The 14,429-nt window shown below is 36.5% G+C and overlaps 1 protein-coding gene and 1 long non-coding RNA gene across 5 annotated transcripts; one reads left to right on the top strand and one right to left on the bottom strand.

The window, feature by feature from the left end:
* Nucleotides 1-2,002: 2,002 nt before the first annotated feature.
* LOC116936271 lies at nt 2,003-5,062 on the bottom strand. 4 transcript variants are annotated; one of them, XR_006650287.1, is made up of 10 exons: nt 4,350-5,062; nt 4,131-4,289; nt 3,899-4,076; nt 3,638-3,813; nt 3,463-3,573; nt 3,337-3,405; nt 2,877-3,254; nt 2,756-2,811; nt 2,190-2,693; nt 2,003-2,126 (listed from the first exon to the last, which is right to left on the bottom strand). XR_006650287.1 is itself a non-coding variant. In XM_045177833.1 (7 exons), exons 3-7 carry the CDS (start codon nt 4,047-4,049, stop codon nt 3,061-3,063), a joined length of 723 nt encoding a protein of 240 aa, XP_045033768.1. In that variant the 5' UTR covers nt 4,050-4,076; nt 4,131-4,289; nt 4,350-5,060; the 3' UTR covers nt 2,832-3,060. The 4 variants fall into 4 exon arrangements, 1 of the variants encoding a protein (XP_045033768.1); XR_006650288.1 differs by lacking the exon at nt 2,003-2,126 and having other exon boundaries at nt 2,132-2,693; nt 4,350-4,542; nt 4,906-5,059; XR_006650286.1 differs by lacking the exon at nt 2,003-2,126 and having other exon boundaries at nt 2,132-2,693; nt 4,350-5,060.
* Nucleotides 5,063-6,327: 1,265 nt separating this feature from the next.
* On the top strand, nt 6,328-7,272 carry LOC123475217. The gene is made up of 4 exons (XR_006650000.1): nt 6,328-6,591; nt 6,646-6,798; nt 7,000-7,121; nt 7,226-7,272. It is a non-coding gene; the product is annotated as an uncharacterized LOC123475217 (long non-coding RNA).
* Nucleotides 7,273-14,429: the final 7,157 nt, after the last annotated feature.

Genomic DNA, 14,429 nt, shown 5'->3' with positions numbered 1-14,429 from the left:
CGGAATAATAGCTCCATCATCTTAACGCATGCAAGAAAAAGTATTTGAATTTGTTAGAATAAAACAGCTCATTTTTTAGTTTTTGCAAATTGTCACGCAAATTTTCCGGAATTAACCATTAGGGGCTTGTTTCTTATTGCAACCCGAGTCCCGCAATATTTTATTACCCAAATAACATCCGCTTACCTCAAAGTCGCCAAAATATAACTCGTTAAGCAGGTATTAGGTGTCCGAGGTGTAGCCAGAATTCCTATCCCTACCCCTGTGAGAGCCAATAAGACGAAAAAGGTAGGCGAAGGCTTCGCCATCTGGCGTTCAGAATCGAACTCGTTGTAAAATAAATAATCAATATTGAGGCATGAAATGAAAAAATAAACAAAAAATTAAGGGAAATTAGTTATGAAACGGATATGTTTTTTTTTTCGCATGCATAACAATCAAATAAATATCATTCGTTCTATTTTCGAACCTGTTAAATGTACAGAAATCTTGTCTTCTGTAAGGCTACAATCTAGGAGAGCGAACATTATTGAATTAACGCGGTGTTTCACGTTTACACGTGTTTCTATTGTCTACAGAATGGTCACAAAAAGTTGCGTAGTGCACAGGTGTGCAAATACCAGTTTTTAAAAAACGTGATTCTTTCCATGAGTTTCCATCGAATAACAGTTTGCGTGATGAATGCATAGGTGAAATTAGAAAGCACGAAGGATTTAAACAGGAAATGAATCCGATTTTTCAACATTTTCAACGTCAAATATCCCCATACGCTTGGGGATATTATGATGATTATACTATTATGAAAATATTACTATATATCCAACTTTTTGTGCTGATTTTAAATATGAAGTCAAAAACAGACTATCTTTTATGCATATGCATTGAATCGACGCCAAACCATTTTTCGCGCTCACGCGCACTACGACGTACGCGGTCTCACGCGTATTATACGACTACCGCCTATTTCGATGAAACAAATCACAAAGTGCTTTATGTATTAGGATTAATCAGTATATATTTATTCACTTTTATCATCCATGAGAATATTTTAAAGATTTTTACAAAGTAAATATAATTATATTAAGAAGCGAGCTTTTAAAAAAAAAGAAATGTTTCCTTGAGGAAGGAAATGAAACATGTAAGCCAAAAAATTTGCCTGTATGAAGAGGCGATCATTGTCAGGGGGTGACAGCATGTCTTATTCGTGCGTGTCTTATTCGCCCCCCTTTCCCTCCCGTCTATAGAGAAACGAGAAAGTGGGACAAGTTCGTTAAATTATTTTCTTTTTCGTCGTCGCTTAGAAGTTGATGATTTGAGGGAAAGAACTGCCTCACAGCAACCCCGATCTACCAACTGCTGCTATTTTTGCCGCTGAATGCGCAAAGCAACAATCAAGCGATTCAAGCGACTGAGTAACAGTCCTTAAGTTGACAAGAAGGAGAAGAACATAAAGGGTCAATCACACGGTAACGCCTTTGGGCGCACGTGATGATCGATGACGAGTATGGCCATATAATTAAAACAATGGGCAAGCAGAAGGAGAACGATGAATAACGAAAAGCAACTGAAAAAGAAGCATGGGGTCGGGGGGAGGTTATTTTGCGCTCTGCTGTTACTTGTCTTTTTTTCCGTTCAACATTTCGATCACCCTGTTCCGTGCGATTCTCCAGCATGCGTGCTAATAATTACCCGTTCAGCAACGGGAAGTTATTTCATAGACCGTATAGCTGTACAATACACTGTATGATGCCATTTGTGATTTTCTACTAATCGAAAGAAAAAGTAATTCAAGAAGGGAAAAATTAGTTCGGTTGCGTGACTAACTATTAGCATGCAACACCGTCCTTCCGGACGACATGGAACCAACGAAACTTGTTTCGTAAACTTCCCAACATTGTGATTAGACGTAGCCCATTTCTCTTCTACTTGATCGTCGACTAATTGTGCCTTGAATGTCTTCTACGTGGTGCGCAATAAAAACAGCCAAACGATTGCCATTTCCCTTTCTTTCTGGTTGTACTGGTTGGTTTAAAATCTACCATGGCTTCGTCATCACCCTTAAGACATGTTCATCATTAATCCCGTCACTGCCCGGCGAGTCCTTCGCAAAAGCAAGCGCCAGTGTACTGGATGTAAGTTCATTTTTTTATTAGATTTTTAAACTTTGACTGAAACAATACTACGTCTACCATTTTTTTCTTCTTGTCTGGGCTTAGTGTGTTATCTTTGTTTAATTTTCTTCCGATTTGTATGAACAGACAGCCGGTATCTTTACATAAAATCTTCTTGAATGCATTGTGGTCTTCTACCTTTTACTTCGCCGCTGGACGGACGACAGCGTAAACATAGGGCAAGAGAATGGTGACGTTAAAACTTGCTTAGTGTCTTGTTTACATTAAAACAAAGCTTTTTCTTTGCTCTGGCAGTTATAAAAAAGTACAGAAGTACAACATTCACATATAAACAGCTTCAGCTTGCAACTGTTGGGTTGGTTTGAAATCTTGATTGGTAAGAAAAAACTAAAATCATGTCACACCGTAAAAGAAATTCTTTGAACACTTTGGTGAGCAAACGGGTAAGTTACATGCTTTGCAGTAAAACCGCCTCTAAAACTTAGCCATGCGAGGCGCTTCCGGAAGTCCTATGGTTCGTGCTCACTGGGGTGGAAACGTTCCTCTTGTTATGAAGTAATACTGTAAGAATAAACTCAGTCAATCAAACAAACATAAAATGGCTTCTAACATCTGTAACTTACTTCTGGTGGGTTGGAATTAGGTTTCAGGGCCTGGTACGTCGACTGGTAGCAGTAGGCTACAATAAACATGTTTTTGCCTGCTGAGAGCTAGCATTATTTTCTGTACCTATACTACTAATACCACTTAACGGGTGCACAATTGGGCGCTCCGCAGAACTACCAAGGATTTTCGAGCCATTGCGTCCTTTTGCGCCAGTGACACCACGGCCACTTGGAGGGCATCTCCCAGGCTTGGCAGAAGCGGAAGGAATTTGGGTAGAATCAGACGAGGTCGATGATAAAGTAGGTATCAGCATTGGAGCGGGTTAATTTCGTGGAACATTGCCGCGAGCAGAAGCGTAACCATCGCTTCCTGAAGCATTTGGAACTGTGGTGGTAGTTGGTCCAACTAGCTCACCACTTGGCCTACTGAAATTCGGTCTCGATGAATCACACCCATAGATAGCTACACAAGTTGCCATCGGTCGCGTAGTAATATTTGAAACAGACTGCTCACTCCCTACAACGTAGAATTGATATATTATGTAAAGAACTTCCTCAAAACCTTAAATTTTTGCATGCCATGCCTAAATAAGGCCTACCTGAATCAAGAATATCAGTTCCAGCGGATTGAAAATTTTTAGGCCAAGTTTCTGGATGCGATCCATTTTCTGGCAAAAGCAAACTGAGATATACCGGGTTTATTTGAATAATAGTAACCAGTATACCTTCATGAACATCAGGCAATACTTGTTGATGACCAGGATCACGACTTTCTAGCAATACATCATGTTCGTTAGGAGAAGGGGTACTAAATCGGGCCACATCTCCATCTAAGTCTACAAAAAGAAATTATTCATTTGATGAAGCGTATCAATCATCGAACATGACCTTCAGAATTACCTCTGATCATTTCGAATCCATTATTTTGATGACTGGCAATTGCAGTTGCGGCCTCCGTCCGTATTGAAGTCGAACGACCTAAAATTTTGCCATACATTGTTTCCACGCGTTTTTTTTGCGTTAGATCTCGCTTTCCTTGTGGTGGGCAATCCATTCTGGATCTTTCTCTCTCGCCACTATAGCATGAAAAAGAAGCAACTAATAATTAGTCATTTAACAGTTGTAGGTGGTTGTACCACTGAACATAAATGAGTTACATACATTGGTGTTTTCTTACGATGCTAGTCCATGTATCTACTGCAGCATGGCACTCTGGAGTTTGCATGAATTCATTGGCAAGGTTTCCATACCCACCAACATCAGTAGACCACTCCTTTGTGTTTTTGGACGCTGACAGTGTAAAATGATCCATGCCATCTTCTATAGCTATTTTTGTTTTCTACAACAATTATGAAGTATTAGGATAATATTAAAAAAATTAATGAATACATACTATATCATGTATAGAAGTACGCCTCGAGCTGCAGGTCCCTTTGCGCTTCTTGAAATCCAACCAAAGTGCTGGGCGGGTGGGATATCTTGGAACGCCTTGAACAAGGGTTGGATGTTGAGTTCTCCTTCAATTGTTGTTCTTTCTTCCTTGATATTTTTCCTGAAAGATAATAACAACAATGAGAAACAATGAAAATTAGTATCATTTATGAAAACATACCCTGATATCTTGAAAAAAGAATACATCATATCCTTTTCCAAATTCAAATTGATTTGCTTGAGCAGCAGGAATATTTTCCAAGCAATACTGCCCATAATCCGAGCCAATTTTAGCATCTTCACTATTTCCACTTGCCATGGTAACTGACTTGAGTTCATATTCTCTTTGACACTGAGTTTTCTAATGAAAAAATCTAAAACCGACAGGTAGCTGCGTTTGTATTTTTGTAAACAAACACCACACACGCACACAAGCACACACTCAGCCCGTCAGTGGCACAAAATTCACGATTTCAAAATATCGCTCTCATGTCGTCGGGGCGAACCCTACCCAGAGTCATAGAAATAGAAGTATAGAACCCATATATATGTCATAAAATAAATAGGGTTCTATGACTCTGCCCTACCCCCTTTCTGTGTCGGCATGAAAGACGGTAGGGTTCGCCCCGACGACCGACATCAAGTTGAAAAAATAAGGGGGAAAAAAAATAAATAAATAAAATAAATGGAAAATTGATATAGTTTGGCAACGCTGTTTGAGGTGCAATAGGTGTTACCTTAATACATATGTAGTGAGACCATGTTTACAGCCTCACACGGCCTGTGGAAAAACCAGTCCGTTGCCAGGCGACGCACAAAGCCCCGCCTTGAAAACAACTTCGCGGCCTGATTTTTCCCTATCTTCATGACCGACGCGCCATCTCTCTGGAAAAAAATCTCCCAAAAGTTCGAGTCGCTCTTAGATTGCTCCGTGTTCCTTTATCGTTGAGCCGATAATTGACACGACCCCTTCGTTAATCTCCGCGTTATCTCCTCTACAACATGACGTCAAGTTTTACGCCACAGCATCTAAAATAAGAAAACGTATAAAAGATATGTACGAGACCCTGAAATCGACTCGAATGGGCCGACTAAACTGCTCCGCACTCCTTTGCCATTCAGCCGATAAAAACGGGGACTCGACCGGGAGCTGCTGCGTTATTTCCTCTACAAAAGGAGACCAATCTCAGCGGCACAGCATCTAAAATAAAAAAACGAACGAAAGATTAGTGTCGACACCCCTGAAATCGCCGCGCCATCAGCGCCATCTCTGTGGTAAAGTCTCAGAAAAAGTGTCGGTCGATCCACCGGTCGTTGTAGAAGGGTAGGGGTGCCTGTATCAGGGGGTTGGGAAATGCGAGTTTTGATAGAATCCCTATCGGGAAATTAAAAATTTTGAAAAAATTATTAATTTTTTTGATTAACGATTATTTTATTCGTAAACAATTACACTATTTTAATGACCGGAATAATTTCCCGATAGGGATTCTATCAAAACTCGCATTTCCCAACCCCCTGATACAGGCACCCTTACCTTTCTACAACGACCGGTGGATCGACCGACACTTTTTCTGAGACTTTACCCCAGAGATGGCGCTGATGGCGCGGCGATTTCAGGGGTGTCCGCACTAATCTTTCGTTCGTTTTTTTTTAGATGCTGTGCCGCTGAGATTGGTCTCCATTTGTAGAGGAGAATAACGCAGCAGCTCCCGGTCGAGTCCCCGTTTTTATCGGCTGAACGACGAAGGAGTGTGGAGCAGTTTAGTCAGCCAACTCGAGTCGATTTCAGGGTCTCGTACGTATCCTTTATACGTTTTCTTATTTTAGATGCTGCGTCGCAAAACTTGACGTCGTGTTGTAGAGGAGATAACGCGGAGATTAACGAAGGGGTCCTGTCAATTATCGGCTCAACAATAAAGGAATGCGGAGCAATCTAAGAGCGACTCGACATTTCTGGAGATTTTTTTCAGAGAGATGGCGCGTCGGTCATGAAGATAGGGAAAAATCAGGCCGCGAAGTTATTTTTCAAGGCGAGGCTTTGTGCGTCGCCCGGCAACGGACAGCTTTTTTCACAGGCCGTGTGAGCTCCATTGTTTCGATCATGGTCGTCTACATAAAAAGGGGCAACTACGGAACGCCGTTTGATCCACTTTTTAATAGTTGTCCGTTTATTTAGCAAATAAATAAACAACTTGTACTGCCATGTAGCGATTTCGATAGACGACGCCTTCAAGGGAGGAGGAGTCTACAACATATTGAATTTATCGATCGATTGTTAGGCCGATTTCGATCAGCATTGTATAGTTAATGAATGACAACTTGACGAGATCTTGACACGCACGTTGGAAGTGTACGCGTGTTTGCACCTCGATGAGCGTTGCACAATAACAAAGCTCCGTTGGTGAGCGTATTGATTAATAAAGGTATTTAAGGCATTATCCAATTAGTCATGCCATAATGTCTCATTTTGTTGGCAGCTAGGTGAAGTCCTTGAGTGCCTCAAGGACTTTGTTTTGTTTTAGCAGTATTTTTTCCTTCAACAATTAATCTTGCATCTCCAACCGTGGAATGAGTTACATGTGACTCGAGACAAAAAAACAGTGCAATTGCAACAATATAATTAGTCAGCGGTAAACAACACATTCTATCTGAGAATAGTTTAGACTTTTTGAGCGTATCTTTTGTTTATCACATGTTGCATTTTAATTACTGTTATTTTTAAATTTATATCCATGGTTTTTCTTCGACTACATATAAATTTGCCATATCTTCATGCCAACCACAAGGATTCTGCTTTTGCACACACCTTCATTATTAATGTGTTTCTTCAGGTATGGTCACTATCAGCAGCTTTACACACAGTGTGCATCGTGAATACATCAATCCCAGAGAAAACATTCCAATGGAAAATATTGAGAATTTCTGCCCTTCTATCCTGAACTAAACAATGCTGGTTTGTATAAATAGGCATAAAAAAACCTATCAACAGTGTTTTTAGTTTGCAGTTTGCTTTAACATACAACTCTATGGCATGTTGATATTGTCGCGGGTGAAAAGGGAGATTGGTTATCTCTTCACAGAGATGAGTCACCCGCTCCTTGGACAACGCTGCGGTCGTGGTGAAGAAATTATCGGGAGAAGTCCGCTCTAAGAAAGATACGCAGATATGCAGTCCGGAAGGGGAGAAATTCGCGCGACGGTATAAAACGCTGCCCCGAATCTGCGTTAGATGAGTCTCCATCGGGTGAGCTCCCGGAGCTGGGCTCCGTAAGAGGAGTTCCCTGGTTTCCCAAGAGGTCTTCAGACGCTTCTCCAACTTTTGGTAATGGTTATCCCTTTTGTTTGAGTTAAACCATTGTTTAGAATTGATGTCATCACTTGTTGTATTCGTTTGTTCTTGTCCAAATACAACTCGTGTGACAATATTAGCTAAATTTTTATTATTTATAGTATTAGACGGTAAAAAAATTCTTCTCTCGGAAGTTTATGACTTTGGACTTGCTTGAGATGACCCTTGAGCCAAGAAGCTTTTCCTGCTTTGTGTGGACAGGAATATTAGAGGCATTGATGTCTGAAACCAACAAGTGTCTTGCAAAGAAAGTAAAAAGAAACATTGATGTTGGTCATCCTCTGAGTGATGCTGAAGCCTGGTAAGAAGAAAGAAGAGTATGAGTATTAGTGAGTGGTAAAATACATGATTTAGATTCAGAATTGAATGAAAATCACGGAAATCAGGTTTATTTTTCTATTGGTCTTATAGTTTTTCATTTACATTTTAAAAACCATAAATGAAGTTGGTGCGCTAACAGAACTGTTTTCGTTAATTTTATAAACGGCTAGTCTAAAGAGAAAACCAATGACTAAATCGAAATCAGCGTTCAATTTCGATTATACCGTCTGATTTTTGGAGAATTTCAAGAGATGTCATTTTTGGCCGATTTTGACAAAAGTGGAAAGGCTATACCCTTCCCACTTTTTCATTTTTGACCAAATTTCAAATTTGGCTTAAAATACATGATTTAGATTTAGAATTGAATGGAAATCACGGAAATCCGGTTTATTTTTCTATTGGTCTTATAATTTTTCATTTACATTTTAAAAACCATAAATGAAGTTGGTGCGCTAACAGAACTGTTTTCGTTAATTTTTTTAACGGCTAGTCTAAAGAGAAAACCAATGACTAAATCGAAATCAGCGTTCAATTTCGATTATTCCGTGTGATTTTTGGAGAATTTCAAGAGATGTCGTTTTTGGTAGATTTTGACAAAAGTGGGAAGGCTATTCCCTTCCCACTTTTTCATTTTTGGCCAAATTTCAAATTTTGCTTAAAAGACATGAATTCGAATCAAAAATGAATGAAAATCATGAAAATCAGGTTTATTTTCCTATTGGTCTTATAGTTTTTGATTTAATCCTTAAAAACCCTAAATTAAGTTGTTGCGCTAACAGCACTGTTTCGTTAATTTTTGAAACGGCTGGTTTAACGAGAAAACCAATTACTAAATCGAAATCAGCGTTCAATTTCGATTATTCCGTGTGATTTTTGGAGAATTTCAAGAGATGTCGTTTTTGGTAGATTTTGACAAAAGTGGGAAGGCCATACCCTTCCCACTTTTTCATTTTTGGCCAAATTTCAAATTTTGCTTAAAATACATGAATTCGAATCAAAATTGAATGAAAATCACGAAAATCAGGTTTATTTTCCTATTGGTCTTATAGTTTTTGATTTAATCCTTAAAAACCCTAAATTAAGTTGTTGCGCTAACAGCACTGTTTCGTTAATTTTTGAAACGGCTGGTTTAACGAGAAAACCAATTACTAAATCGAAATCAGCGTTCAATTTCGATTATTCCATGTGATTTTTGGAGAATTTCAAGAGATGTCGTTTTTGGTAGATTTTGACAAAAGTGGGAAGGCTATACCCTTCCCACTTTTTCATTTAAGCCAAATTTCAAATTTTGCTTAAAATACATGAATTCGAATCAAAATTGAATGAAAATCACGAAAATCAGGCTTATTTTCCTATTGGTCTTATAGTTTTTGATTTAATACTTAAAAACCCTAAATTAAGTTGTTGCGCTAACAGCACTGTTTCGTTAATTTTTGAAACGGCTGGTTTAACGAGAAAACCAATTACTAAATCGAAATCAGCGTTCAATTTTGATTATACCGTCTGATTTTTGGAGAATTTCAAGAGATGTCGTTTTTGGTAGATTTTGACAAAAGTGGGAAGGCTATACCCTACCCACTTTTTCATTTTTGGCCAAATTTCAAATTTTGCTTAAAATACATGAATTCGAATCAAAATTGAATGAAAATCACGAAAATCAGGTTTATTTTCCTATTGGTCTTATAGTTTTTGATTTAATCCTTAAAAACCCTAAATTAAGTTGTTGCGCTAACAGCACTGTTTCGTTAATTTTTGAAACGGCTGGTTTAACGAGAAAACCAATTACTAAATCGAAATCAGCGTTCAATTTCAATTATTTCGTGTGATTTTTGGAGAATTTCAAGAGATTTCGTTTTTGGTAGATTTTGACAAAAGTGGGAAGGCTATACCCTTCCCACTTTTTAATTACAGCCAAATTTCAAATTTTGCTTAAAATACATGAATTCGAATCAAAATTGAATGAAAATCACGAAAATCAGGTTTATTTTCCTATTGGTCTTATAGTTTTTGATTTAATCCTTAAAAACCCAAATTAAGTTGTTGCGCTAACAGCACTGTTTCGTTAATTTTTGAAACGGCTGGTTTAACGAGAAAACCAATAACTAAATCGAAATCAGCGTTCAATTTCGATTATTCCGTGTGATTTTTGGAGAATTTCAAGAGATGTCGTTTTTGGTAGATTTTGACAAAAGTGGGAAGGCTATACCCCTTCCCACTTTTTCATTTTTGGCCAAATTTCAAATTTTGCTTAAAATACATGAATTCGAATCAAAATTGAATGAAAATCACGAAAATCAGGCTTATTTTCCTATTGGTCTTATAGTTTTTGATTTAATCCTTAAAAACCCTAAATTAAGTTGTTGCGCTAACAGCACTGTTTCGTTAATTTTTGAAACGGCTGGTTTAACGAGAAAACCAATAACTAAATCGAAATCAGCGTTCAATTTCGATTATTCCGTGTGATTTTTGGAGAATTTCAAGAGATGTCGTTTTTGGTAGATTTTGACAAAAGTGGGAAGGCTATACCCTTCCCACTTTTTCATTTTAAGCCAAATTTCAAATTTTGCTTAAAATACATGAATTCGAATCAAAATTGAATGAAAATCACGAAAATCAGGCTTATTTTCCTATTGGTCTTATAGTTTTTGATTTAATCCTTAAAAACCCTAAATTAAGTTGTTGCGCTAACAGCACTGTTTCGTTAATTTTTGAAACGGCTGGTTTAACGAGAAAACCAATAACTAAATCGAAATCAGCGTTCAATTTCGATTATTCCGTGTGATTTTTGGAGAATTTCAAGAGATGTCGTTTTTGGTAGATTTTGACAAAAGTGGGAAGGCTATACCCTTCCCACTTTTTAATTTTTGGCCAAATTTCAAATTTTGCTTAAAATACATGAATTCGAATCAAAATTGAATGAAAATCACGAAAATCAGGTTTATTTTCCTATTGGTCTTATAGTTTTTGATTTAATCCTTAAAAACCCTAAATTAAGTTGTTGCGCTAACAGCACTGTTTCGTTAATTTTTGAAACGGCTGGTTTAACGAGAAAACCAATTACTAAATCGAAATCAGCGTTCAATTTCGATTATTCCGTGTGATTTTTGGAGAATTTCAAGAGAATGTCGTTTTGGTAGATGGTAGATTTTGACAAAAGTGGGAAGGCTATACCCTTCCCACTTTTTCATTTCAGGCCAAATTTCAAATTTTGCTTAAAATACATGAATTCGAATCAAAATTGAATGAAAATCACGAAAATCAGGCTTATTTTCCTATTGGTCTTATAGTTTTTGATTTAATCCTTAAAAACCCTAAATTAAGTTGTTGCGCTAACAGCACTGTTTCGTTAATTTTTGAAACGGCTGGTTTAACGAGAAAACCAATAACTAAATCGAAATCAGCGTTCAATTTCGATTATTCCGTGTGATTTTTGGAGAATTTCAAGAGATGTCGTTTTTGGTAGATTTTGACAAAAGTGGGAAGGCTATACCCTTCCCACTTTTTCATTTATGGCCAAATTTCAAATTTTGCTTAAAATACATGAATTCGAATCAAAATTGAATGAAAATCACGAAAATCAGGTTTATTTTCCTATTGGTCTTATAGTTTTTGATTTAATCCTTAAAAACCCTAAATTAAGTTGTTGCGCTAACAGCACTGTTTCGTTAATTTTTGAAACGGCTGGTTTAACGAGAAAACCAATAACTAAATCGAAATCAGCGTTCAATTTCGATTATTCCGTGTGATTTTTGGAGAATTTCAAGAGATGTCGTTTTTGGTAGATTTTGACAAAAGTGGGAAGGCTATACCCTTCCCACTTTTTCATTTTATGGCCAAATTTCAAATTTTGCTTAAAATACATGAATTCGAATCAAAATTGAATGAAAATCACGAAAATCAGGCTTATTTTCCTATTGGTCTTATAGTTTTTGATTTAATCCTTAAAAACCCTAAATTAAGTTGTTGCGCTAACAGCACTGTTTCGTTAATTTTTGAAACGGCTGGTTTAACGAGAAAACCAATAACTAAATCGAAATCAGCGTTCAATTTCGATTATTCCGTGTGATTTTTGGAGAATTTCAAGAGATGTCGTTTTTGGTAGATTTTGACAAAAGTGGGAAGGCTATACCCTTCCCACTTTTTCATTTTAGGCCAAATTTCAAATTTTGCTTAAAATACATGAATTCGAATCAAAATTGAATGAAAATCACGAAAATCAGGCTTATTTTCCTATTGGTCTTATAGTTTTTGATTTAATCCTTAAAAACCCTAAATTAAGTTGTTGCGCTAACAGCACTGTTTCGTTAATTTTTGAAACGGCTGGTTTAACGAGAAAACCAATAACTAAATCGAAATCAGCGTTCAATTTCGATTATTCCGTGTGATTTTTGGAGAATTTCAAGAGATGTCGTTTTTGGTAGATTTTGACAAAAGTGGGAAGGCTATACCCTTCCCACTTTTTCATTTTTAGGCCAAATTTCAAATTTTGCTTAAAATACATGAATTCGAATCAAAATTGAATGAAAATCACGAAAATCAGGTTTATTTTCCTATTGGTCTTATAGTTTTTGATTTAATCCTTAAAAACCCTAAATTAAGTTGTTGCGCTAACAGCACTGTTTCGTTAATTTTTGAAACGGCTGGTTTAACGAGAAAACCAATAACTAAATCGAAATCAGCGTTCAATTTCGATTATTCCGTGTGATTTTTGGAGAATTTCAAGAGATGTCGTTTTTGGTAGATTTTGACAAAAGTGGGAAGGCTATACCCTTCCCACTTTTTCATTTTTTGCCAAATTTCAAATTTTGCTTAAAATACATGAATTCGAATCAAAATTGAATGAAAATCACGAAAATCAGGCTTATTTTCCTATTGGTCTTATAGTTTTTGATTTAATCCTTAAAAACCCTAAATTAAGTTGTTGCGCTAACAGCACTGTTTCGTTAATTTTTGAAACGGCTGGTTTAACGAGAAAACCAATAACTAAATCGAAATCAGCGTTCAATTTCGATTATTCCGTGTGATTTTTGGAGAATTTCAAGAGATGTCGTTTTTGGTAGATTTTGACAAAAGTGGGAAGGCTATACCCTTCCCACTTTTTCATTTTGGCCAAATTTCAAATTTTGCTTAAAATACATGAATTCGAATCAAAATTGAATGAAAATCACGAAAATCAGGCTTATTTTCCTATTGGTCTTATAGTTTTTGATTTAATCCTTAAAAACCCTAAATTAAGTTGTTGCGCTAACAGCACTGTTTCGTTAATTTTTGAAACGGCTGGTTTAACGAGAAAACCAATAACTAAATCGAAATCAGCGTTCAATTTCGATTATTCCGTGTGATTTTTGGAGAATTTCAAGAGATGTCGTTTTTGGTAGATTTTGACAAAAGTGGGAAGGCTATACCCTTCCCACTTTTTCGGCCAAATTTCAAATTTTGCTTAAAATACATGAATTCGAATCAAAATTGAATGAAAATCACGAAAATCAGGTTTATTTTCCTATTGGTCTTATAGTTTTTGATTTAATCCTTAAAAACCCTAAATTAAGTTGTTGCGCTAACAGCACTGTTTCGTTAATTTTTGAAACGGCTGGTTTAACGAGAAAACCAATAACTAAATCGAAATCAGCGTTCAATTTCGATTATTCCGTGTGATTTTTGGAGAATTTCAAGAGATGTCGTTTTTGGTAGATTTTGACAAAAGTGGGAAGGCTATACCCTTCCCACTTTTTCATTTTTTGCCAAATTTCAAATTTTGCTTAAAATACATGAATTCGAATCAAAATTGAATGAAAATCACGAAAATCAGGCTTATTTTCCTATTGGTCTTATAGTTTTTGATTTAATCCTTAAAAACCCTAAATTAAGTTGTTGCGCTAACAGCACTGTTTCGTTAATTTTTGAAACGGCTGGTTTAACGAGAAAACCAATAACTAAATCGAAATCAGCGTTCAATTTCGATTATTCCGTGTGATTTTTGGAGAATTTCAAGAGATGTCGTTTTTGGTAGATTTTGACAAAAGTGGGAAGGCTATACCCTTCCCACTTTTTCATTTTAGGCCAAATTTCAAATTTTGCTTAAAATACATGAATTCGAATCAAAATTGAATGAAAATCACGAAAATCAGGTTTATTTTCCTATTGGTCTTATAGTTTTTGATTTAATCCTTAAAAACCCTAAATTAAGTTGTTGCGCTAACAGCACTGTTTCGTTAATTTTTGAAACGGCTGGTTTAACGAGAAAACCAATAACTAAATCGAAATCAGCGTTCAATTTCGATTATTCCGTGTGATTTTTGGAGAATTTCAAGAGATGTCGTTTTTGGTAGATTTTGACAAAAGTGGGAAGGCTATACCCTTCCCACTTTTTCATTTTAGCCAAATTTCAAATTTTGCTTAAAATACATGAATTCGAATCAAAATTGAATGAAAATCACGAAAATCAGGTTTATTTTCCTATTGGTCTTATAGTTTTTGATTTAATCCTTAAAAACCCTAAATTAAGTTGTTGCGCTAACAGCACTGTTTCGTTAATTTTTGAAACGGCTGGTTTAACGAGAAAACCAATTACTAAATCGAAATCAGCGTTCA

This window comes from Daphnia magna, linkage group LG8 (assembly GCF_020631705.1).
Source record: "Daphnia magna isolate NIES linkage group LG8, ASM2063170v1.1, whole genome shotgun sequence".
NCBI lineage: Eukaryota > Metazoa > Arthropoda > Branchiopoda > Diplostraca > Daphniidae > Daphnia > Daphnia magna.
The sequence above is the reverse complement of the archived record's forward strand: the minus strand, read 5'-3'. Positions and strand labels throughout refer to the sequence as shown.

What these genes read in the sequence shown, in the direction of transcription:
- LOC116936271 (XM_045177833.1), bottom strand. Translation starts at nt 4,049, where the DNA reads ATGGATCATTTTACACTGTCAGCGTCCAAAAACACAAAGGAGTGGTCT. An exon ending in CATCGTAAGAAAACACCAAT is followed by an intron (nt 3,836 to 3,898) that starts GTATGTAACTCA and finishes ACTAATTATTAG; the next exon opens with TTGCTTCTTTTTCATGCTAT. An exon ending in TGGATTCGAAATGATCAGAG is followed by an intron (nt 3,574 to 3,637) that starts GTAATTCTGAAG and finishes TTCTTTTTGTAG; the next exon opens with ACTTAGATGGAGATGTGGCC.